Source organism: Sander lucioperca, chromosome 4, assembly GCF_008315115.2.
Source record: "Sander lucioperca isolate FBNREF2018 chromosome 4, SLUC_FBN_1.2, whole genome shotgun sequence".
Lineage (NCBI taxonomy): Eukaryota > Metazoa > Chordata > Actinopteri > Perciformes > Percidae > Sander > Sander lucioperca.
Window position 1 is genome coordinate 34,361,589 of NC_050176.1, and position 23,042 is coordinate 34,384,630.

A 23,042-nucleotide genomic window follows, 5' to 3' on the forward strand; every position below is an offset into this window, starting at 1 on the left:
TAGACAGGGAGAGACGAGCAGCAGGAGAGATGAAAAAGAAAACCGTTAAATATCAGTGACACAGTGAAAAGAAACAGCTTCCTGCCAGCTTTGCCTTTTCATCCCAGACATGACTCCTGTTTTCCTTAAGACAGGTTCTTTGTAAGGAGGTTTGCTTGGGATGAGGACTAACGTCGACAGCTCAAAGACAGAACAATGGGAGTAAGGGGGAAAGAGTTGGAGACTAAGATTCCCCCTGGTTCAAAAGGGTGTTTTTCCGAGATCCACCTCCTCTGAGGTTACCAAGCTGAGACGTCTTCAAGGTCTGACTTTCAAAAGTCCCCTGCAGGTATGTTGGGATAAATGGTATGAAACTGTCAACTGTGAAGCTTGAGAATCACAAGCGTATTTGCACCATATGAGCTCTTGAGAAACTGATGAAGCTGTCAGCTCTGCACCAGAGGACTTTTACAACAGATGTTTTCCCACAATCACCAATGTGCAGAGCAGAAAAATATGATTTTCGATAAATAGTATGGTAGTATATGTGTATGTCGAGCCATTTCTTTAACCTGAGCCCTCACCTATCAAAGGAGCGGAACTGCAGGGATGATTGTCTGGCCGCATCGCCCACACTCCCTAGAAAGGACGGTGGCAGCAGACTTGGATCCACCATGATATCATCAGCTGGAGCGCTCACAAGGCTGCGCAGAATGTCCTTCACATTCTTGCCCTTTGAATCGGCGGGCAGAGAAGGTCTGACCTCAGAAGACAGTGTAGACAGGGCCTCTGAGACGGCATCTGGACCGTGAGTCACGCCAGAGGATGACAGGTCTGCCTCGCTCGCGGCGGTTGAGGTGTGGTCGTCACCGATGCCAGAGTCATACCGCCGGAGAGAAACCCCATTTTCCACTTCTAGTCCACCAGAAACGGCACCGCTGTCTAAGAAGACACAAGTTACAAAGAAGAAATGTGAGCAATAAAGCCACGCCATATAAGAAATTATTTACTGTGGTTCCCAACCTTGAAGTTGGGACACCCACAATGGGTCACAGGATGAAAAATTCACACACCCACAAAAACCTTTTCTCAATTATTTGCCTTTTTTTCTTATTCTTTGGCCAATTCTCTGCTTTTTTCCCTTATTCTATAGTTAAAAACTGAGTAGTGCAATACTGTATAGATTCAACAGCCTCTCACAATTATTCAAATGCAGAATTTAAAAAGGGGTCGTTAAGTCCTGCACATAAAGCTTTGTATTTAGGGGTCAAAAGCAGAGAAAGCATTACAGATTGCAGTATTATCTTCCGTTGCAGATACATATTTCAGATGGGGTTTTTTTTGTCTTTGGAGCTGCTGTATACCTGTGCTCCTGGCAGACTGGGATCTTTGAGGTTGTTTCTTGTCATTGTGGGGCTCCAGGATGTCGCGGTACTTAGACACCATGAGGACTGAGATGAAGTAGACAACGGCAAGCGCCAGAAACTGAGCCTGCTTACTGTCCTCCTGAAACAAACAAAATACACTAAACGATCTGTGTCTTCAAAGCAGTGATAGCCATTTTAAATGCCGCTGTTAAGCACGCGGTGGGCCTGTACGTTGCACAAATGCGTTTTCTGTACAACTCACGATATCTCTGAAGACGACAGCCCTGAGGCGGTTAATGTCCATGTCCTGAAGAAGCCGGTCCAGGTCTCTGACTGGAGACATCCCACCTGTCACTGCATCTACAGGACTCTGCATGCATGAAAATCAAACCATTACCACATAAAATCATTCACATCATTCTCTCCAAGTGGAACGCAAGCAGCACAAGCACTTTTACACCAATCAGGATGCTTATTAATCCATGTGCACTTCATGGAGTAGGGTAAGGTTTCACAGCTTAGAGAAGCTATCCCTCCTGGGATCATGTCCTTAACATAATGGCTTTTCTATAGAGCCACTGCATTATAAATGAGATTTAACACCCGGTTCAGGGAAGAACAACATGACTTTACTGGAAGTCACTGTATCAAATCAAAGGGCCAATGACAAAATGCCTTGTCTAGTGTCAAATATAGCAACCAGTGTGGTAATATAATAAGACATGAGCTAATGCAATAGCACTAGGTTGTTGTTGGTGAGCGGGACAAAGGGCAAAGCTCCTGGTTTACTATTGAGTACAGGAAAAGGGCAAAAGGCAAAATTTTGTTGTTTTCTAGTTGGGAAAAAAAACTTCAGTATGAGTGAGAGTGGATTTATAATGTGGTTTTTTTTTTGTATTTTAAGTGAAATGATTTTACAAATTTAAAACAGCAGAGGAAGTGTTGAAAATATGCAAGGTTGCAACTTTTCTTACAACGGTTCCTTGCTTTATTCACAGAATGAATTTAAAACTCACACACAAGACAACTGAGGAGTCAAGTTCAGGATTGTGGGCTTGAAACAAAAGTGGGGAATGATACCAGCAGTGAGGAGATGATTGGGATTACTTGCCTGCGCAGCTGTAGACATGGCTCCTCCAAGCCCAGTGCTGGACATGGCTGTGCCGCGGGCTGAGGCTTCTGCAACATGCTTAACTTGGGCTTGTTGACACTCCAGACAGTTTCTCACTGCCATAGCACACACTGGGGAGGGATGGAGAAAGATATATTATGTGACATCATATAAATAGTCATTTTCAAATGAACATGTAGAAGCATTATGCTGAAGTCTAAAAAGAGATGGCACCCAAAGCAAATGCACAAAAAAATAAGAGAAAACTCTGCTTATGAACTGAAAAAAAATACAAAAACAGGAGCTGCTGAGAGAGACAAAAACAAAGGAGAAAAAGTGGGGCCATGACAAGGTCAGTGCTCTGGCCAACTCTGGCAGCATCGTTCACTCTTCCCTGCTCCACCTCTCCTCCCAGGGTCACAGTGCAAGGGTGTGCTCTTGAATCACATCCACTGTGTGCAGCTCCCATAACAAATGACACTGCTAGGTTGTGCACGTGCTGAGTAGGCAGCAAAGATACGTCCTTTGTCGCAAAAGAAAAATCTTGTGGTCCGACAACTTTATGTGGGTTCAAAACTGGCACGCTTACCATTTGTAATCTAATGTGCCGCTTGTCTGTTGGAGCCCCTCCCAACCCCCACCGCTCTGTACTTGACAACTGACAAATGTTAATTCTGAGACATTTAGATTACGAAGGAGGGAATTATTCCGTCTGGAAATGGGCTCGCTTTTTCCATTAGGACTACTGTTTCATACGACCATTTATAAAAAGAGAGGGGGAGGGAGTGGTGGAGATGCTAAAACCTTGTTACAGTCTTCCCAAATCAGATTAGGTGCCAGCAATGGGGAACGCATACCTCATCAAATATTCATTTCATAACGGCTGCTTTTCTAAAACTGGACCTGTAGTACGCTTGTATCATTTTCCAGCAAAACCCCAACTGCAGCACCGATAGTTGGACAATGTCTGAGAGGAGAAGTGCTCTTTGTATAACAAGTATGCATTTTGAAAGCCATTTTGTTTGCAACCTTTACTGTAATGAGCATCTAAAAGCAAAAACTGATACCTGGATATGCACCATTACATATATGGAGAAAAGCATGAAGAAATTATTTAAATAATTGACGTGTGTGTGTGTGTGTGTGTGTGTGTGTGTGCGCGCGCGTGTGCGCGCGTGTGAGAGATGAAAATGTGCACCACAATAAAATGAATAATGGAAGAATTTCAATATCTTTTATTCAGCTAGAGTGTGGCTCGGCTTCTGATGCTGTCAGAGGAAACTGTAATAGCCGGGAACAGAAGGCAGAAAAAGGCCTCGGGCTACACTGCTGTACAGTACAGCCAAGGCCATTATGTAGAACTCACTATATCATGATAGCAGCCATTTTAGAGTGTTGCCATGCAGTGGGGTTATAATAACAAGATAAGAGAGTGCTGATACGAGCAGAGTGAAAGAGCCGAGGGAACGAGAGCAGCGGCTAGAGATGGAGAGGAAGACGGAGAGGGAGAAGGGAGGGTCAAAAAGGCTACAGGGAGCCATGACTGAGGCTAATACGAGGGCCTACTGCCGGCTGATATGAGGTGGATCGATGGACAGGGGAGGACAAAGGGCTTGGTAAAAGGAGGAGATAAAAGACGGAAATTCAAAGAGGGGATACAGATTTAGTACAAACCCCAATTCCAATGAAGTTGGGACGTTGTGTAAAACGTAAATAAAAACAGAATACAATGATTTGCAAATCCTTTTCAACCTATATTCAATTGAATACACTACAAAGACAAGATATTTAATGTTCAAACTAATAAACGTTATTGTTTTTTGTGGAAATATTCACTCATTTTGAATTTGATGCCTGCAACACGTTCGAAAAAATGCTGGGACAGGGGCAACAACAGACTGGGAAAGTTGAGGAATGCTCAAAAAAAAACACCTGTTTGGAACATTCCACAGGTGAACAGGTTAATTGGTCATAATTGAGCATAAAAGGAGCATCCCCTAAAGGCTCAGTCGGTCACAAGCAAGGATGGGGCGAGATTCAATTGAATATAGGTTGAAAAGGATTTGCAAATCATTGTATTCTGTTTTTATTTACGTATACCAACTTCATTGGAATTGGGGTTTGTAGAAAGACAGCTAAACAAAGAAATCGCGGGTTAGGGAATAATGAGGCTATTAAAGTGCTCATATTATGCTCATTTTCAAGTTCATAATTGTATTTAGAGGTTGTACCAGAATAGGTTTACATGGTTTAATTTTCAAAAAATACTATATTTTTGTTGTACTGCACATTGCTGCAGCTCCTCTTTTCTCCCTGTGTGTTGAGCTCTCTGTTATAACTACAGAGTGAGACATCTCACTTCTGTACCATCTTTGTTGGGAGTCGCACATGCGCAGTAGCTAGGTAAGGACTACTACCTAGTCAGGAGCAGAGTATGAGGGCTTGCCATGCTAGCAGCTAGGCGAGCATTATACCATGTGTTAAAAAGTGACGCACGTTTGTCACAGAAGTAAAGGCTGGACTACAATAGAGCTGTTTGGAGCAGTTTGTGAACAGTGTTTTCTCTGGAAGATGGCAAGTCCCTTTGGGGTGGACTTTGGGCTTTTTCACTTTGTAAACCTATAAAGTGCACAAAAAGACATATAACACAACAAAGGAAAGGGAAAAAGCCAAAAAACATAATATGAGCACTTTAAAGGGGTGATAGAATGATCATATAGGGTATTTTACACTGTTCCTTAAGGTCTCCTAATAGGGTATGTAACATTGGTTGGGCTGAGAATGGCTTGAGTGCTATTCTATGGGCCCTTAACTACCCTGTGAATATGGCCCTATTTGGAACAAGAGCTTTTCTTCAAAATATGGTATGCTCATTAATATTTAGATGAGCGCGCTGATTGGTTGAGCGAACCACATACATACATTGGAGACGAGACAGCAGGTCTCATATTTGAGACACTGCAACGTTATACATTGTTTGTCGGGTTATTTCGTTATTAAATTCACTTCTGAGACTTTTTTATGCTAGAAATCAATTATATAAAGCTCAAATATGGGCCGAAAATTGATAGCTAATTGGTAAGACGTGTCAGACTTCAGGAGCTCCACATAGTCTGACGAGAAAGCGGCAGCCTGCTGGGCTCCATACCCAGGGCAAAGACACCGTATCTGGGTTACTGGACTACCAGGGCTCGGGGGCCGGCTGCCAGCTGCCAGCATAACTATAGTATATTTACAGTTTGAATTCCGTCACGGCATGTACATCACAGCTACCCTAAGGTCTTGCAAAGCTTAGCTAACACTTTTGTCCGATTTCAATTTAATGCATTTTTGTGAATTTCAGAGGTCTCGTTAGGACTAGCTCACTCACGGACTAGAGGCGTTTATTTCCCCGATTGTTTGTTTAAATAACTCAACACACATATCCATTATAAGATTAACTGGAACCTGTGGTAAGAGATTGCGGGCGTAACAAGCTCGCTGACCCTGCTCTCACACACACACACACACACACAGGGCAGCGGCGTTTGGTAGTCCAGTAACCCAGAAACGGTGACTTTGCGCAGGTATGGAGCACCGCGGGCTGCCGGCCGTGACGGAGCTCCATCTAGCTCACAGCGGGCCAGGGTCTGTGAAGGAGGACAGGCCGGGCGGCAAGGCAGCAACACAGGCAGCACCGGCCGCTGAATTCCGACACACAGTCGGACAAAATTTGCAATTAGCCATCAATTTTCGTAAAACGGCCCATATTTCACCTCTACATAGTGGATTTCTCGCATAAAAAAAGTCTCAGAAGTGAATTTAGTGATAAAATAGCAGATGAACAATGTATACAATTTCTGAGATCTGCACGACCTATTCAGAAGACTGCCTGATCTCAGATCAGTGGTGTAGCCTATGTAAATGTTGGGGCGTGACAAAGATAGAGACCAGAGCCAAATAAGGTACAGCCACATAGTTGACGTCAACTATGAGCTTCGTTGAGATTTGCCCGTTTTCAGAGGCAGTTTCAAATTATAAGATTTGCAGAGGAAAGAGGTGTCAATGGGATTTTGAGGTTCTATGTATGTACCCACCACTATTTACCCACCAAACTGTCGTTATTCAACTATGACAAGGTAAAATCGGTTTTGCATTCTATCACCCCTTTAAAATAAAAGAGACAGAGCAAGTGATGGGCAAAAGGAACAAAACAAAAACATCAGTGTAAGTACCGAGGCGAAGGCACTGCCGCAGGATGCCTCCTGACGACATGTTTTTCTCAGCTTCTATCTCAGTGAAGTTGAGCGAGCTGGCAAAGATGAGGACATCCACGAGGTTGATGAGGCGCTGTAAGAAGGTGACCGAAGCCTCCACCGCCAAGCCTTGGGATGATTCAATGTTCTCCAGTTCATGCTGGTAGTAGAGAGAGGGAAATTCACAAAGTAATTAATGGATGAGTAAGAGTAGAAGTAAAAAACAGCCTCTTATTTTTGTAAATTAATTTTATTCAGAATAGATTAAGTGCAGGTTGATTTTAAAAGATAACTATATAGTACTATGTCTAGTCACTATTTTGCTTTGTATGAATAATAAAAAATACATAAAACGAAGAAAAAAACGGTATCTTTATCTCAAATGTAGAGAGAGAGAGTTTTGCTTGTAAGAAAACTTAACAGGTAATTCTTGACCTATAATACAAAAAAAAAAACTTAATTCAAGATTCACTTACTGAAAAAGTGACGTTACATTTCCATATAAAGGAAATTCTCAAAAACATTGACATTCTCAAAACATTGGAACAGCTACAAATGAAGCAATTAAGGGTAGGAAAATAAATATATAAAATAATACTACTATAAATGCAATGTATACAAGGAGCATACTATGTGACAGCTATACTGATCGCACATCCTGACAGGAGAACATTTAAAACTGGAATTTGTTACATCCAGTTTTAAATTTGGTTACAGACCAAACACAACTGAATGAAATTGAATTAAAATGGAATTGAACTTCAACCTGTCATTTACAGAGGAAAAAAAATCATGTAAGAGAGCGGCAGTCACTGAGATCAGACAACACAAAAACAACTAACAATGTTAGGAGGCAGCTAACTGTGGTCTAATGCGATTGGGAAAGGTCAATTTGGATGGATAACTTCTTGCGATTGGAGCCAGTAACTATATATACAGCAACAGTTAAGTGCACACACCCATCACCCCCCACACACACACACACACACACACACACACACACACACCCACACACACACACACACACACCCACACACCAGAAGACTTACAGAGGAAGAGGTGGCAGCAGAGAGCAGAGGTAAAATGCCTCCACAAGCCATGATGAGGTTGTCCACCACCTGGGAGATGAGGTGAATACTGTTGTGGACAAACACGACGTTCTCACTGCTGTTCACAAAGTCCAAAATTGTCTTTGTGGAGTGACTGAGAGGCAGAGGACAAAAAGGACGCTTTGTTAACATAACACAAAGTAAAATACAACAAGTAGAATTGATAGCAGTGTGGTATTTTGACTTAAATTGAGAGTATGTTTTTTTTGTCAAGTTATTTTATTTGTCTCTGAATAGCAGTGGCTTGCCTACAGATCAGAATGTTCTTAGTTGTTGTTAACTGCTAATATTTAAGGATAAAAATATCCTATCTTTGCAAAAACATTTCCTGTGCTTTGGTCTACATCTCATCAAGTGTCCTCAATGGGGAATGAATTCCAAAGCTTCCCCAGGGACTCAATTCTTAGTTTAATGTAATCTGAAGTACTGCTTCGTGCAAAGATTGTGGCTACTATAAATATTTTTGATTCCTATTTCTATTCCGATATCTATTTTAGCCTTTAAATCCGTAAATATGCAAAGAAAAAAAATCCCTCACTTTGAAGCATGGCAAATAATAAAGTTTATAATGGGACGTACTTCACATTGCATTTATAAGCAAAAATCAGTAGTGAAATCTTTCCAGTAACAAAACAAAGACGTGTGAAGGACTCTTTCAGGCACCACTTGTTAAGGAGAAGGCTTGTGAGATGAAAACTTCTGTCTCCTCCTCAGAGGCACAACAAGCCAATAAATCTCTATTCCAGTAATCAATTAACAAAATAATTGTCAGCTAAAGCATTAGTAAAGTCAGAGTCAGCGGATTGTTACCCTACCTCCTCCACATCTGGACATCTGTCTCAATAGAGAAGAGCAGGTCAGCGAGGAGGCGTTGGTGCATGTGGGACCAGCGGAACTCTGGGATACGAAACATGGTGGAACGAGGGGCCGAAGTGCTGCCCTCTCTCTGCTGACCTGAAGCCCCTCCTGCTGCTGCTGCCGCCGGCTGGCTCGTTTCCTACAGCAAGACAGCGTTAACAGATTAGTTTAGTTTAGAACTGAAACCGAAAATGATCAAAGCTATAGAACGACATTTTGTGAAAAATCTAAAGTAGAGAAAACAGAAAAACAATGCATACTGTTGTAGAGGTCTCCTTTAACTCAAGTCTCTCTGTGTCTAAGGCCACATTGGACACATCCAGTCGGGCAATTTTGATCTCTTTGGTCTTGCTGACAGAGTCTGCTCTCTTCTGGGTATCAGAGCTGGAGGCGGCTGTGGGACCAGCCAGGGTCTCTAATGGCTGGCTAGGTGAGGTGGCGTCCGATGCTGCCGCAACCTCCTGGGCTGCAGAGGGCGGTGTGGTGTCGGAGTGCTGCTGGTCTGCAGTAGCAGTATTAGTTAGGGATGAAGAGTGCTCACCTTCAACTTTTTCTTTGGGCGGTTCTGCCACACTTTGTTCAGGTGTTTCGGCTGGAGGAGTCTGACTCTCCAAACCAGACACCCCTTTCTCTTCAGTTTCACTCTCTTCAGTTTTTTCTTGTATTCCAACCTCCTGCTTCTCATCCTTTTCTTCGTCTGTCTTCATCTCATGACCTTCCTGATCGTCTTTCTTGCCTTTACCATCTTCATGTGAATCTTCCTCCTTTTTTCCGCCTTCCTCCACTTCCTCTCCGGCAATAGCTGATGCATAAGAGGACTCCTCTTGGCTATCATCAGCGTCACTTGGGTGGATCTGGTCACTGACAGAGGACATGTCAACCAGGTCCTCGTTGAAGACGGAGGCTCCCCCCAGCACACTGTTCTCCAAGAAGGCCGCAGCCTCGGGGGTTGTTTGGTCAGTCTTGCCATCTTGTTTTGAAGCCACTGCCAGTTCCGTATCTGCTTCTTTCAAAGAGCCTTCTGGAACGGAGCTTGATGATTCAACTTTGATAGGTTCCAATTTTTCATCATCTCTTACAGATGTTGTAGCAGAGTCTCTAATCTCTTCCATTGCTTTTGTGTCACCGGTTTCAGGCTGGTCGCTAAGTGACGTTTGTAGATCATCAGTGTTCTCGTCAGTGGAGGTCTGTTCAGTCGGTTTCTCTTTATCGGTTTTTTGGGTCACGGTAGCTTCAGTCTCTTTTCCATCATCCCTGGAGGCCTCCTTGGAAGACTCCTGAACCAACTTCTGCTCTTCTTCTTCTTCTTCTTCTTCTGCGCTGGCCAGGATGTTGGAGATGGTGATGGATGCGTGTCCCCTTCCATCAGCAGCCTCCGGTGTGCTGGACGTGACAGTGGAACTAGATGCTGAGTCAGGGGACTTCTGGGACAACTTGTCCACTGTGAGCTCAATGACGGTAGAAGGGGCCGTCTCCTCCGCAGGCGGCCCGTTAAGAGATTCCGTGGTTTCCGAGCTTTGGCTGACGCCAGAGATGGTTCGGATTGTGTTCACAGAGCCTGCAGACTCCTGACGCTGGTACTGACGGAACATACGGGACAGATTCTCTTTGTGCTGCTCAAAGGTGACCTGCAAACACAAACGGGTATACGGTCAATTGTATGAAACACTTCCGGTCTTGGCACCAATCTATCTAATTTGTCTTTTCTTTAATCAAAAGATAATTCAGCTGTATTACAACCTGGGTTTTACTTTTGTAGTTTTGGTCATCATTTCAGTAAATTGTGATGCCATTTTATTTACCAAAGTAATTGTTAAAGACCTGACATCACAGTGACATTGCTACAATGAAATCCGACGGGGCAAGAAACGAGTAGGAAGACGATCAAACAAGTTGTAAACAAGACAGCTTCCACACTATTTATACTACTTTCTTTGGAGTTAAAACTTAAAGTGAGTGCACACAACACACAATAACGATTAGCACAGTAGGTTCAAGTGGAACCAGGAAGTTGGTCTGTGAACTGTGATGGATGCTAAAAAAGGGACTTCCACAAAAGTTTGGCTAACCTGGGGTTTAAACCTTTAATGATAGTCTAATCACTCGTGTTTCTTGCACCATTAAAACATGCCCCAAACATCTCGGTGAATGTAGTTTTGTTACTACCAGTAGGAAGTATAGCCAAATCTATAAAAAAGAAAAGAAAAAAAAGAACCAAATTGCTATAAACCAGAATGATCCTTTAGGTGTACTTTCTGTAATACTATGCTTTTGTTTGAGAATGCAGAAAAGGCATCATGAAATGTTGTACTGATAGGACATTTAAACATGACAGTAAAATGAAAAATCACCACCGCCACGTTAGTTAATGATACATGTCATAAACCTATTAAACAATACACTTTCAGCAGTTACTATGATGTACCAGTAGTTTTACATAAAACGTCCAACAAATGCCCTCACATATTTTCCCATCTCATCTCATCAAATAAACCTCCCTCTCTCTAGCTGATATCTATTGGTTTACACTTTCAGCCTTTTACTTAATTATCTCTCCGTGTGTCACATCATGCCCCAACATCCTGTTTCATCTGAACACATCACATTAGAAAAGCTAGATATTCTCAAAAGGCTCTTTAGTTGTTAGCTTGTTACTGCATCTAACCACTGGGACCATTTGTGGCTTTCTGTGCCATATTTAAAACTTTTCCTCTCTCTCATGCGCCGCTGCCCACGGCCTATTAACCTCTATCAGTCTTCTTACATCTGATATGGGTAGACTAGACTGCTAGTCTATAACGACATTGGTCTGCAGTGGCATTTGAGGAAGAGCCCATCCATGTAAGCAGTCATAGATTAGCAGTAGATACTATTAGTGTGTGTCTGCTAGCTGTGCTGAGTGCGTGTCCAGCATCGGCAAATCCTCCCACGCCTAATTTAAGACCCTGCATTAATCACTGGGCTTGGAGGACAGAAAGTCAAAGATGGGTTGGTGGTGGATTGGGGGGGGGAGACTAGACCCACTTTGCTGCTTTTTCACCTGAGGCTGTTTAGACAGAGGGGGGAGAGGGAGAGAGAGAGAGAGAGAGAGAGAAAGAAAATGTGAAAGCCAGAGATCAAAAGAAAGAAAAAAAATAAGAAATTGCAAAAGGAGGAAGAGGACGAGAGGGAGTCATTGAGAGTGGAATAAAGGAAAGGGAGAGAAAGAAGCTGATTATTTGTAATTAATTAGGCGTTATTGTTCTAAATTAGCCTGCTACATGGGTGCTCATTAATCTTCTGTAGTGGGAAGCAGTGATTGGTAATCCATAGCTGTTTTCAGAGTGCACAGCCTGTTCTAAATGCGCCAGTAGTCAGTCTCTTTCTCTCTTCCTCCCTCTTTCCCAATGATCACACAGCAAGACCTTCTACCCCATTAGTTTGAGCTTAACTTGACATTTAGCATTTTTTAGCAATTAAAAGGCTGCATTCAGAGTGCATCTCTATGGAAATTATGTGGGAAAGCGGTACAGAACATAACGTCATAGATTCAGGATGCAGTCTGTACATTAAGATGATGTATGTTGGCCTTAAATAGGGCTCTGTAACAGATCCAGTTACCATTAGACAGAGGTAGTATATGTCTCTGTGGTTTTTAAAAGAGCGCTTAGCCTTGCTACAACATATAGAAACTGCCTTGGGTGGCTAGGACATCAGCACTGATCTAATCTAATTTCATTCTACTCTATGACTCGGCCGGGCCTCAGTGGGGTATGGGAAAATGTTATGGTAATGTACAAAAAACATGGTGGGCTTTTCTAATGTGACAGGTAACATGGTATTAACTGGGCACAGCATGGCTGGATCATACAAAATGCTTTGGGGGAGGGGGGGGGGGGCAAACTATCATGAACAAGATGACATTGCAAAACTTTACTATGGAAAGTTTCTGTAGTTTCACTTCCCACAGTACTATTGAAAAATGAAGTATCTCACAAACAAAAATCCTAAAAAAAATTAAAAAAAAATAAAATCTCTTCTCCAGCAGTCAAACAAGACCTGCGATCACATTTCCAAAACTATCTATACATAATCTAGACCCTCAATTGTCCCCATGGCTGTGCTGTATAGCTGATCTGGAATAAGCAGAGCCCCCCCCCCCCCCACACAACCTGTTCAGGGTGGCAAAGCGCTGATCTTGGGAGACCCCCGCAGTAGGAGCCTGGGAGTCCCTTTTTAGATAAATAGATAGAGAGCAACCACAAAACAAAGGGGAAATGGGGAGGGCAGCATGGCTCTAATCCGATTAGCTAAATGCAATTCCTCCTCCAAAATCAATGTCATCTGCTACTGCGGTGCTGGCTGGGTGGTTTTTGCTCTTGTTCACAATATCTTCCTTTCTAACTCGTTGTAGAAACATTTTTCTTCTTAGTTTTTCCTCCCACCTGATTCAGTGATATGCATACAGTCTTTATCTGTAATTTCTATCACGACCATTGGAAGACAAGCTTGCACAAAAGGCCCTTCGGGATACTTTACAATAAAATAGTTTTAAGCCAACCAGTCAAAATCATGGGGTTTACATCAGTTGATTATTAGACGTTTCACTTTCAGACTTTAATATTTATTTGAGAATTACAAGATAAAAGATTAAATACATGGATACTAGTACTGGCAATTGGCTCTCTGGATAGTATAGACAACACTTGATGCATGGCTATTATCTAGACAATGTTCTCACTTTCTACTTCCTTCGTCCACTTGTCAATGCATCTATCTAAAACTTTTTGCCAAGAACCACAGCGTGTGTGTAATGTCTCAATGTCCCCAGAGGGCAAAATCGGCATGGTCAAACTATTCTGCATTTCTCCATAAACAGCAAAAGGGCGATTAGCTACGATTAAACTAAATTCTGCTATTAAATTACCAGCTCATAATGTCTATTATATGTTGTCAAAGATCTGTTGGCTCATTTCTGCTCATATTTATCTTTGTGCTCCAACGTCTGACAGGTATAATGAAGTTAGAAAACAGTGGGAGTCTGAAGGACGGAGGGACCTTCACGCCCCGATCTCTCTCTTTTGGAGTTCTCCCTGTTCTCAAACTGATTTGTGTGCAGAGATGGACGTGGGGCACCTTGGGTGGGTGTGTGGGCTGAGAGTGGGAGGGCTGTCGTGTCAGCGTGCCCACCTGCAGGAACATCTGTCTATTCAGAGAGACGCTTATGCAGATACACTAACTTCCTAATGACTGACATATAAAGGATACACACAGACACAGACTAAGTAACTCATTGCACACATCATAACCAGGTTGTTAGTGCCTCTTGCTAATCCATGCTTTGACAGTAGACAATAAATAAAGCCTGTGGATGATCAGTAAACCATCTCAATTCAAGTCAACTGAAGAACTGCGTGAGTTTAATTTGAAGTTGGACAGTGACAAAGCAATTTGAGCAAATCATACTGCACAATTCAAACCTCACTACAGTTTTCAGCATGGCTAAAAGTCACATTTTTACACCTACAGATTGGTATGAATGAACAAAAACTAAAAAGATCCGGAAAATGTGTGGTCCATATGGTCATTCTGTTCAGGTGATAGGCTACACCCAACAAGAAGAATAAGTCAAACTTAAAATCTTAAAAGTACAGCTGCAAATAAGGAGTTGAATGTACCGAGATTAATATATCCAATAATATGAGCAAAAACATAAATATTACACTAGTAAACTTTAGTTTTTATCTAGATAAAATGTAGAAAAGGTAATGTATGTATGAGATACAAAACACAATAATGGGTTAATAGAAAATGCAGTACAAAGATTCTGTCATGGACAAAATCTCAACTAGATAGAGGTGGAAACACACATTCAGCATGAGACATATTATCTCTATACATGCCAAACTGACAACTTTAGCACGGATGAAACAAGGCAAACTAATTTATAAAGTCTATGTAGAGGAGAAGTGTGCAAATATGTATTTTTGAAAGCATACATGCACTTATAAAGAGGCTCCCAGTGGGCTGGTTGTATTTATGAGGCCTTGTTTCTCTGATTGTTCTCGTACGGTTCCGATGAATATTCAATGGGCTCGAAAAGAAGAGCCCAAGAGAAAACGAGGGCAAAGAGAAAATGTGCCTGGTAACACACGCACACACATGCACATACTCACATGCGCACACACACACACACACACACACACACACACACACACACACACACACACAGCCCTGCAGCAGTGGGAGGAGAGAGCAACAGTGACAAACAGCTTTGGTGCTACAAAGGTGGCAGGAAATCTATCAAACGGGACAATAAAATTGCAATTGAGTTTCTTTAGCTTTTTTTTATAGCAGATGCATGCATCTTGGTGGCTAGCACCCGCTGCAACTATCCCGAGTCACAGGCGGGGTCCATGCACTGCGTGTGCATTTGTATGTGTGTTTGTGTATCTCACATCTTAGAAGTGCATGGGTTTATTCACACACACTCTATGTGTGAAATTATGTTGTTAGATGAGAGCTGGGCATTGTAACTAGAGCCAAGAAGAAACAGCATTAATCTTGTGCAATTACAGGAAAAAAGGCAATTACAGCCTGTCGTGTACAAAGAACTATAAACACTTTCTGCACTACATCAAACTAGACACTCTGCTATGCTGAAAGGTGAGACCCCAACACACTACATACACTATATGAACAGATAAAACAAGAACAAAACAAATCCTACATGGATAAAATGTACATAATAAATAGCAGATACCTCTGACATATATTCTATTTACACTAATATTATTTACATTATATTATTTATTTGTATATGTATTCTGTCTGTTATATTTAAGATGTGAATAAAAAACAATTTTTGAATTGGGGATACAATTTTTTTTGAATATTTCATGTTAATATTTAATGACAGAACAATAAAGTATGCAGATCTCTGTTGTTGTACAGTACATACATATGTTGAATTTTCACTGTCCCATAATGGGCCGTCATCTTTGTGACCCTCTTACATCCAATATTGTCCTTGAAATACTAAATGTGTAAAATTCCCTTAGACCTTCATTTGTACATGTTTTATTTTCACTGCAGGTTAGTTCTACAGTGTTCAGAGGTGTGGAGAGACATTGACGGTTCAGAGCACCAAGCACACACCATCCTGCTAACTGCTGCCTTCATTTTGATCATCTCCCAGGCAGTCTGTCTCTGCCCCCTACTGGACGACAACACTCACAGCAGCTGACGCTGCAGTGAAGCATCTCATATCACAAGTACTTCTCTAACTCAGCCTTCAATCTGCAAGGCTTAAAAAAAAAAAAAAAAAATAAAAAAAACAGACCACAATCTGACACCAACCTCAATTACTTCACTGGTTTGGAACAGGGGAGCGTAATATGATATCAACAGTTCATTTCTAAAGCAGTATTTTGAATTCAGCTTTTGGAAATAAGAAGTGCCAGAAGTTTATTTTTTATCTGTGCAACGTGAAAGAGAGAGACTCTATAAATAAATAAAGAGTGGAAGGGCTGATGGACTCTTTCCCATTGGTTTATACTGCAACTAGCTTTTAAATTATAGTCACTGTATGGCTTCCATAGCTTAATCTGATGGGCACTGAGAGGCAAGGTTCAATTACTATGCTAGCCTACACTGCGAGTTAGAGGGTTAGACGATAATGCTCTCTAATTTCTTTTTTGATGAATTGCATTATGTCAGATAAACATACGGGTGACAGAGCTGATGGCTTTGACTGAATACTGCTTTCCATTTGGCTGGAATCAAACTGAGGAGGGCAGCTACGGTTACAGTGACGTGGTGAATGTTTAGGTTGATAATACTAAAGCAAGGTGTGTGTGTGTGTGTGTGTGTGTGTGTGTGTGTGTGTGTGTGTGTGTGTGTGTTCTTGTGTTTATAACAGAGAGATAAAGAGTGTGCGAGTTAAAACGAAGAGAAGCAGAACACAAAAAACTGTAAAAATGAAACAGATGAGGAGATAAAAGAAGATCCACAGAAAGATAAACAAAGCTGTGTCTAGTGTGTGTGTGTGTGTGTGTGTGTGTGTGTGTGTGTGTGTGTGTGTGTGTGTGTGTGTGTGTGTGTGTGTGTGTGTGTAATGAGTGCTCTGACCTTGGAGTGGGTGATGGACAGGGTGTCCACCCAGACGCGCCAGCCGCCCCACTCATATTTGATGGCGTGGTAGAGCAGGATGCGGAAGATGGCGTACACCATCTCTGTGATTTTCTGCTCCTCGCTGTTTTGCGGGCTGATGAAGCACAGAGAGAGCATCCACTCCTGCCACACCGAGCACTGCAGCAGGCTCCTAAAACAAAAAAAAGTACACAGAATATGTAGGGCTGAATGTGAATCCCACTGACACGCAAACACTGCGTGGACTGGTGTGCGATGTAGTTCTCCATCTTGTGAAGTGGTCGAATTCTTACCTGCGGTTCTCTCGGCTGTTATTGAACAGTTTGATCATGTCTGACAGAAAGACCTTGCGCACCTCCATGCTCTCGGGGGATGGGGGGGAACTCTTCAGCAGAGCAGCTACTACCTTCAGAATTTCTAGAAATATTAACAGAAACATATCCATTCTGTTTAAGGATTTAGGTTACAAAAAAAACATTTACATTAAATAATTTAAGAAAATATCAAAATGTTCAGAGTGCATGTCTGTGTTGTTTATTTTGTAATATAACACATTCAACTGTAATAAAGTTGTATTTTTAAGGATCATAATAAAAAAAAAGGAGTTTGGATTTGGAAACATTCAGCATTGTGCTTGGAAAAAAAAAAACTTGCTTTGTGGCTGCAGAAGGAGAAACAGCACAAATCAACAACTAAATCATACATTGGTCTTAACATGTGCAAATCATTGTGTCATAAACTATCTCAACTTCCAGCTGTACACACCTGAAAATCTGTGCCTGTGGTAAGAAAAACAGAATTATAAAAAAAAAAAAAAAAAAAAAGTAAATAGTCCTGGCCTTGGCATTGATCTTTATCATACTGTAATGGTTTTGGTATTGTTTCAAATGAGCGAGCCAGAGTTGCAGACCCTTCTGGAAGGCTTGGCTTCGGTTAAACCAAAGAGAATGACTGTTTAGATGAATTATCTAGACAATGTCAGTGTCCATTTACTCCGAGTAGAGAGACGGCGGGGCTTGGATTTCACTCGTCTCTTCAGACCTCAGCGCTAACCGATGCCCCCTTGCCACAGCAGACGGTTGTGTTGTTTCTACGCCTTAGTCACTCAAATTATGAGTCGCTGAACCTTTACCGCCAGAAAATTACCCCAGCATGTACCGGGAATGAGGATGGAGGGATGGCGTATTCCCTTCTTTTTTCCATTTGCTCTTGGTCCCTTTCCCTTGAGTTAATTTGAGGGAAACGGTACTTCCTCGGTTTGTTTGATTGGCTCTGACGTTACTAAAGACTGCAATCAGGGGGCCATTTTGGGAGTTTGTCGCAGATTAAATCAAGAGAATACACGGCAAAGGAGAAACAGACCACCGCTCTATGTTCCATAGAATGTGCTCATATGTACAAACCCATACAGGGTTTCTATGATATATACCGCCTGTCTAGGCTGGTTGGGTAGGAGAGTTTTTAACACAACAAAGGCTTAAGATAATCAATGTGTGACTACAGCAGGACCTTGTCAGATTAAGGATGGTTGGAAGTAAACCTTGGTTGTGATTATACCGAGTGCTTGGATTTCAAACTGATTAAAGCTGTTTTGCAAGTGTGTGCATAAAAGGGGCATGTATGTGTGGAAGCACCGGTATAAAAAAAAAAAAAGAGAGGGAGATCTTTTCTTTTCTCGAAAGCTGAAATGAATACTTAACATTTCAACATATGAAAAGATTTTGTGAGCCGACGTGAAATTGGAGGTAAGTTAACGACCTGAAAATATAAAATGGGAACACTGATCAAAGCCTGAAGTCACTTACTGTATTATGTTGCAGCATACGTAAAAATATATAGATTATATTTGTGCGAGTATGTAGTAATACACTACACAAACATATGCAGAGCATGTGTCCATTTAAAAACACTTTGCTTCTTCTAAGTCATAAATAATATTATTAAATATATGTTTAATTATATGTTATGATATATATTATTATAAACTATTAACATGATACACTTAGTTTTATGGTAAAATATGTTTGTTTTTTAAATTAGGTAATAAAAACATATTGCAACATTAAATATTTACTACACAAAGTACATACAAATACTGTATAACATTATATGATTTATGCAATTGCATTAAAAGAATAAACTCTACATTTACTTAATGCAATCAAATAAATTGCTTAAATGTATTAAATGCATACACAATATTTTTGACACACTGAAGTGCCATCATCATTTCTTTACATTTATTTCATTCTTTTTATGCAAATGAATCCTGACAAAACATGACACCGACTTCCAATAAAACTAGCAGATGTGTGTATATTTCTCACAACAACAAAGTGTTCGCACCAGCCTCATGCTAGGACATCTGAGGTTCCGTTGTATGAAAATACCCTCTGGCTGCAAAATTTATGTCGTTCATTTGTTTGACTGTGTATAGCGATTGCACCGTTCCATGGGGAATATCCTCTAGTGCAGGATGGAGCAATAGGTATGTAGAGGGTACGCTGCAGGGGATGATTTAGGAGAGTAGTGTGGCGCAGAGGAGGCACTTACGTGGGTTGAGAATCTTCACAGTGGAGTCGGGGTCCGGATGCTGTTTATGGATCACTTGAGTGCAGATCTGCTCTGTAAGAATCTAACGGGGGACAGAGAGGGGATTCAAGTCATAAATATCCATATCGGTCCTTACAATAACAGAGACTCAAACCACACTATGGACACACAAAGCTATGTATATACACTTCTTACCATCGCGTAGTATCTGGCTGAATGATTGCCAAATTAAATTTCTGCAGGTGGTCAGCCATACAACTTATTATTTTAATTAACTCATTAAATTGTCAGGTTGGAAAATCAAAGACAAAAATGGAAAATTCGATGAAAACGAGGTCAGTTAAAAAGGCAACAAAATAAATATTACCATGCAGTTGAACACACAAAGGTTATTATTGTAGGTCTATTTAGATCATTTCAGTCAGAGAGAGAGAGAGAGAGAGAGAGAGTGTGAGTGTGAGTGTGAGTGTGAGTGTGAGTGTGAGTGTGAGTGTGAGTGTGTGTGTGTGTGTGTGTGTGTGTGTGTGTGTGTGTGTGTGTGTGTGTGTGTGTGAGGACTGACCTCGAAGAGCACGTTGTAGGTTGTCATGGTGAACTGGCTAGCGTGGAGCATCAGGCGTTCAGTGAGCAGGGAGAAAAGGCCATGACTCAGCATGACCTCAGGTTTCCTCCTGATCAGGATATTAGGAGGTTAAAGGTCAGTCAGTAAACATAATTTTTTGCCAGACCACTCTTGTATCAGAAAGCAATGCATCACTTTTTCTCAACGGGAACATCATATACAAATCGGAGTTGATAGCAATGTACTGAAATACCACAACTGTCATTGTGGTAGTCTATATCCTCGACATTCCACTTCCGGGATTGCTCCGGTGCCGCAGGAAATTCCGCCGGATGCATGTCTTTTAGCCGATGTCCGTTACCTCCCGCTTTCTTTGTGTTGGAATTTTAAACTCTGGTGGATTTATGAGGACTATGGTTAACTGCTCCTCAGATCTCTGCCGGGTAAATACAGGCAGCTAGCTAGACTATCTGTCCAGTTTTCTCTCGCACGACTAAAACAAATTTTGAAAGTTCACGTTCCACCAAAACAAGTTTCTTTCCCGAGGCTATTTTGCAGCAGCTCCATGCGGAGCTTAGCACCGCCCATGACAATTGTGATTGGTTTAAAGAAATGCCAATAAACCAGAGCATCCCGAAATGCTATGTTGACTAGCCAGATCCTCCTCGGCAGCGTGTGGAGGATGGTCTGGTTAAGCGAGGCTATCATTGTGGCAATATCAAATCACATGGAAAAAGGTCTAAAAACACCATGCATTTTGAGAAATGACAAGGGCAAAATCTGGAGTTTCTGATGAGTCAAATTACTACAGCGGTGGAAATCTGTAGCGGCATAAATCAACTGAGCTCATGCTGACATTTGACATTGAGGAAAAGAAAAAAAGAGTCCTTGTTGACTAAGTAAGAACAGTTCTTCAAAGAAAACTCCTCTCGTCGCTTTTATGGCTGATCATGGATCAACTCCCAATTTCAGTATTGTAGCTCAGCTAAAAAGCTGTGGGCTGTTTGCAGATAGTCTCACGGTCAATCTTGCACCTGGATCACAAGACTTAAAAAACTGTTGCCAAGACAAGGCTAGAGTGGTTTCTGATACACCTACTTCACTATGTTCACTTAACCACACTCTATAATTAGTGGTTATTAGTGAAAATGAAGCGACGAACAGCTTCCGATATGACCTAAGTCTCATCATGCTTTTTCACCCACAGTGACGCCGGAGATTTGGAGAGATGCATTCTGGAGCACATGGTTATAGTAAGAGCTTTTATTTAGGAGCAGTACTGGATATTTCACTGCTCAAAGGACAAAAAGACCACTCACCAGTGACATCTATACTGTACATCTAAAGAATGTTCAAAATGGCAGTAAAAAGCATGACGAGTCATTTTTTTGACAGTGAGGCCTGCAGCTGGACAGAGAATCAACATGAACCTGTTTTGATTGTTATTTAAAATGTAGCTGTGCAATGAGACTTTTCTGCACACTTTAATATTTTGCAGTTGTTCTGTCACTATAGGGAACCATTAGAAAGCTGACCTTGCCTTTTAAAATTATAACTACATAAAAATGTAATAATGAGCACAAGCAACTACATTAACACTTATCAAAATATATTTCCCTTTCAGTTATCAATATTACTATTAGAAGTGTGTACTTTTCAAAATATAATTTTACAAATCTAATATAGACTGAACTAAATAGAAGTTCTTACCAAACTACAATTCTATACTCTGGGAATACAATGCCAAGGATTTTGTGACTGTACTTACTTTGGTGGCAAGTGTTTCAGAAAGTAGCCCATTACTTTGAGAGTCTGCACTCTTATTCCTTCACTTTTTGAGGCCAAAAGCTTGTAAATCACACTGAAAAAAAAAATCAAAATCAAATTTAATTTAATTACATTCAAAGCATTATAAAAAGTACCGAAGTATACAATTAACGCTTTACACATTTGTAGCATTCCAATAGAGATTTAGCAGTAGTTATCAGTTGTTGTTTTTTTTATTTAAACAAAAATAGTTCAACAGTATCCACATTTTACAGTGTTGCATAAAACTAAAGTGACACAAGACTAAAGCCATGAAATTTAAAATAATCAGCTCCAACTTTTGATTTTGAGCGAAGACATAAAACCATGAATACATCTGCAGGGAATATAAACGGGGATTATTACCGGATCCCGTTGCGCTGGTCGAAGGCCTGGACCATGGACACCGGATGTTCAGACATCAAAGCCACCAACAACTGCAGTACATCCATGAGATTGTCATCCTGTGGGACAGAGACGAAGGGACTTGAGGCTACTGTGGTGTTAACGGAGAGCAGTGCGGGAAATACTGCATCTAGTTGAGCTGAAGTGAGTCGGCTTTCCAGGGGATATCTTAAACTATGAGGAATTGGTAGTCAGCTGTATTTGTTAATTCAAGATGAAAGGCATCATTCATTACTATTTTTCATGATGTTTAGTAGTGGCAGTAGCAGCGGCAATCCGAGGTAGAAAAAAAACACAGAAATAATGGATTACATCACAAGCATCAGAACTAAACAATAACATTATGTGCTCTGTAAAATGAAGGGCTGCTACATGTCAGTGTTTTTTTCCCGGCGATGTTGTAATCACCCTTTATTCTTACATGGTTCACTGCGTTACTGACTGATCTGACTGATTCATTTGTTATGCATCACTCCACTGTAAACCACACCACTTCTGTCAGGACCTCTGACTGGCAGACTTGGAAAAATAACAAGGAACAGTGATGCTGCCTTTAGCAACAGGACTTGTTTTCTCTTGCTCTACATATCAGACAGTGGGAGGACAAAGTACACGGTACAGTAGTGTTATGTTGCCATCTGGTGGCGAGGTCTCGGCTGGCCGGTGCTGCCTGAACAACAGTACACATGCCTACCTCATGCATGGTAAGGAGGTAGTTGAGGATACTCTGTAGCTCGTCTTCCTTCACGCCATGATCCTAGAATGTAATTGCACAGATCGTTTTCACAATTGGTTCACAGTACATGTAGACATCAGCCCAAAGCTATCACACTTCTAAATAGAGAAAAAAACATTGTTAAAGCAGGCAGGCAGAAACGATCAGATACTCACTCAATAAAAATCTGGTCTTCCCAGATTGTAAATATG

General features: G+C 41.3%; 1 protein-coding gene across 8 annotated transcripts in view; it reads right to left on the reverse strand.

Moving 5' to 3' along the window:
- Window positions 1–23,042, reverse strand: part of lrba (LPS responsive beige-like anchor protein) — a 201,704-nt gene that overhangs the window by 131,430 nt on the left and 47,232 nt on the right. For 7 of the 8 annotated variants that reach the window (XM_036000093.1, XM_036000094.1, XM_036000092.1 and 4 more), the window contains exons 15-29: window positions 22,810–22,872; window positions 22,077–22,174; window positions 21,673–21,765; window positions 19,905–20,013; window positions 19,343–19,424; window positions 17,083–17,206; window positions 16,769–16,961; window positions 8,920–10,287; window positions 8,617–8,798; window positions 7,742–7,895; window positions 6,672–6,852; window positions 2,458–2,588; window positions 1,609–1,716; window positions 1,344–1,485; window positions 564–921 (exon numbers count right to left, since the gene is read on the reverse strand). In XM_036000093.1, coding sequence (XP_035855986.1) covers window positions 564–921; window positions 1,344–1,485; window positions 1,609–1,716; window positions 2,458–2,588; window positions 6,672–6,852; window positions 7,742–7,895; window positions 8,617–8,798; window positions 8,920–10,287; window positions 16,769–16,961; window positions 17,083–17,206; window positions 19,343–19,424; window positions 19,905–20,013; window positions 21,673–21,765; window positions 22,077–22,174; window positions 22,810–22,872 — 3,386 coding nt within the window. The remainder of the gene's footprint in view (window positions 1–563; window positions 922–1,343; window positions 1,486–1,608; window positions 1,717–2,457; window positions 2,589–6,671; window positions 6,853–7,741; window positions 7,896–8,616; window positions 8,799–8,919; window positions 10,288–16,768; window positions 16,962–17,082; window positions 17,207–19,342; window positions 19,425–19,904; window positions 20,014–21,672; window positions 21,766–22,076; window positions 22,175–22,809; window positions 22,873–23,042) is intronic. The other variant, XM_036000091.1, reaches the window with a different exon arrangement.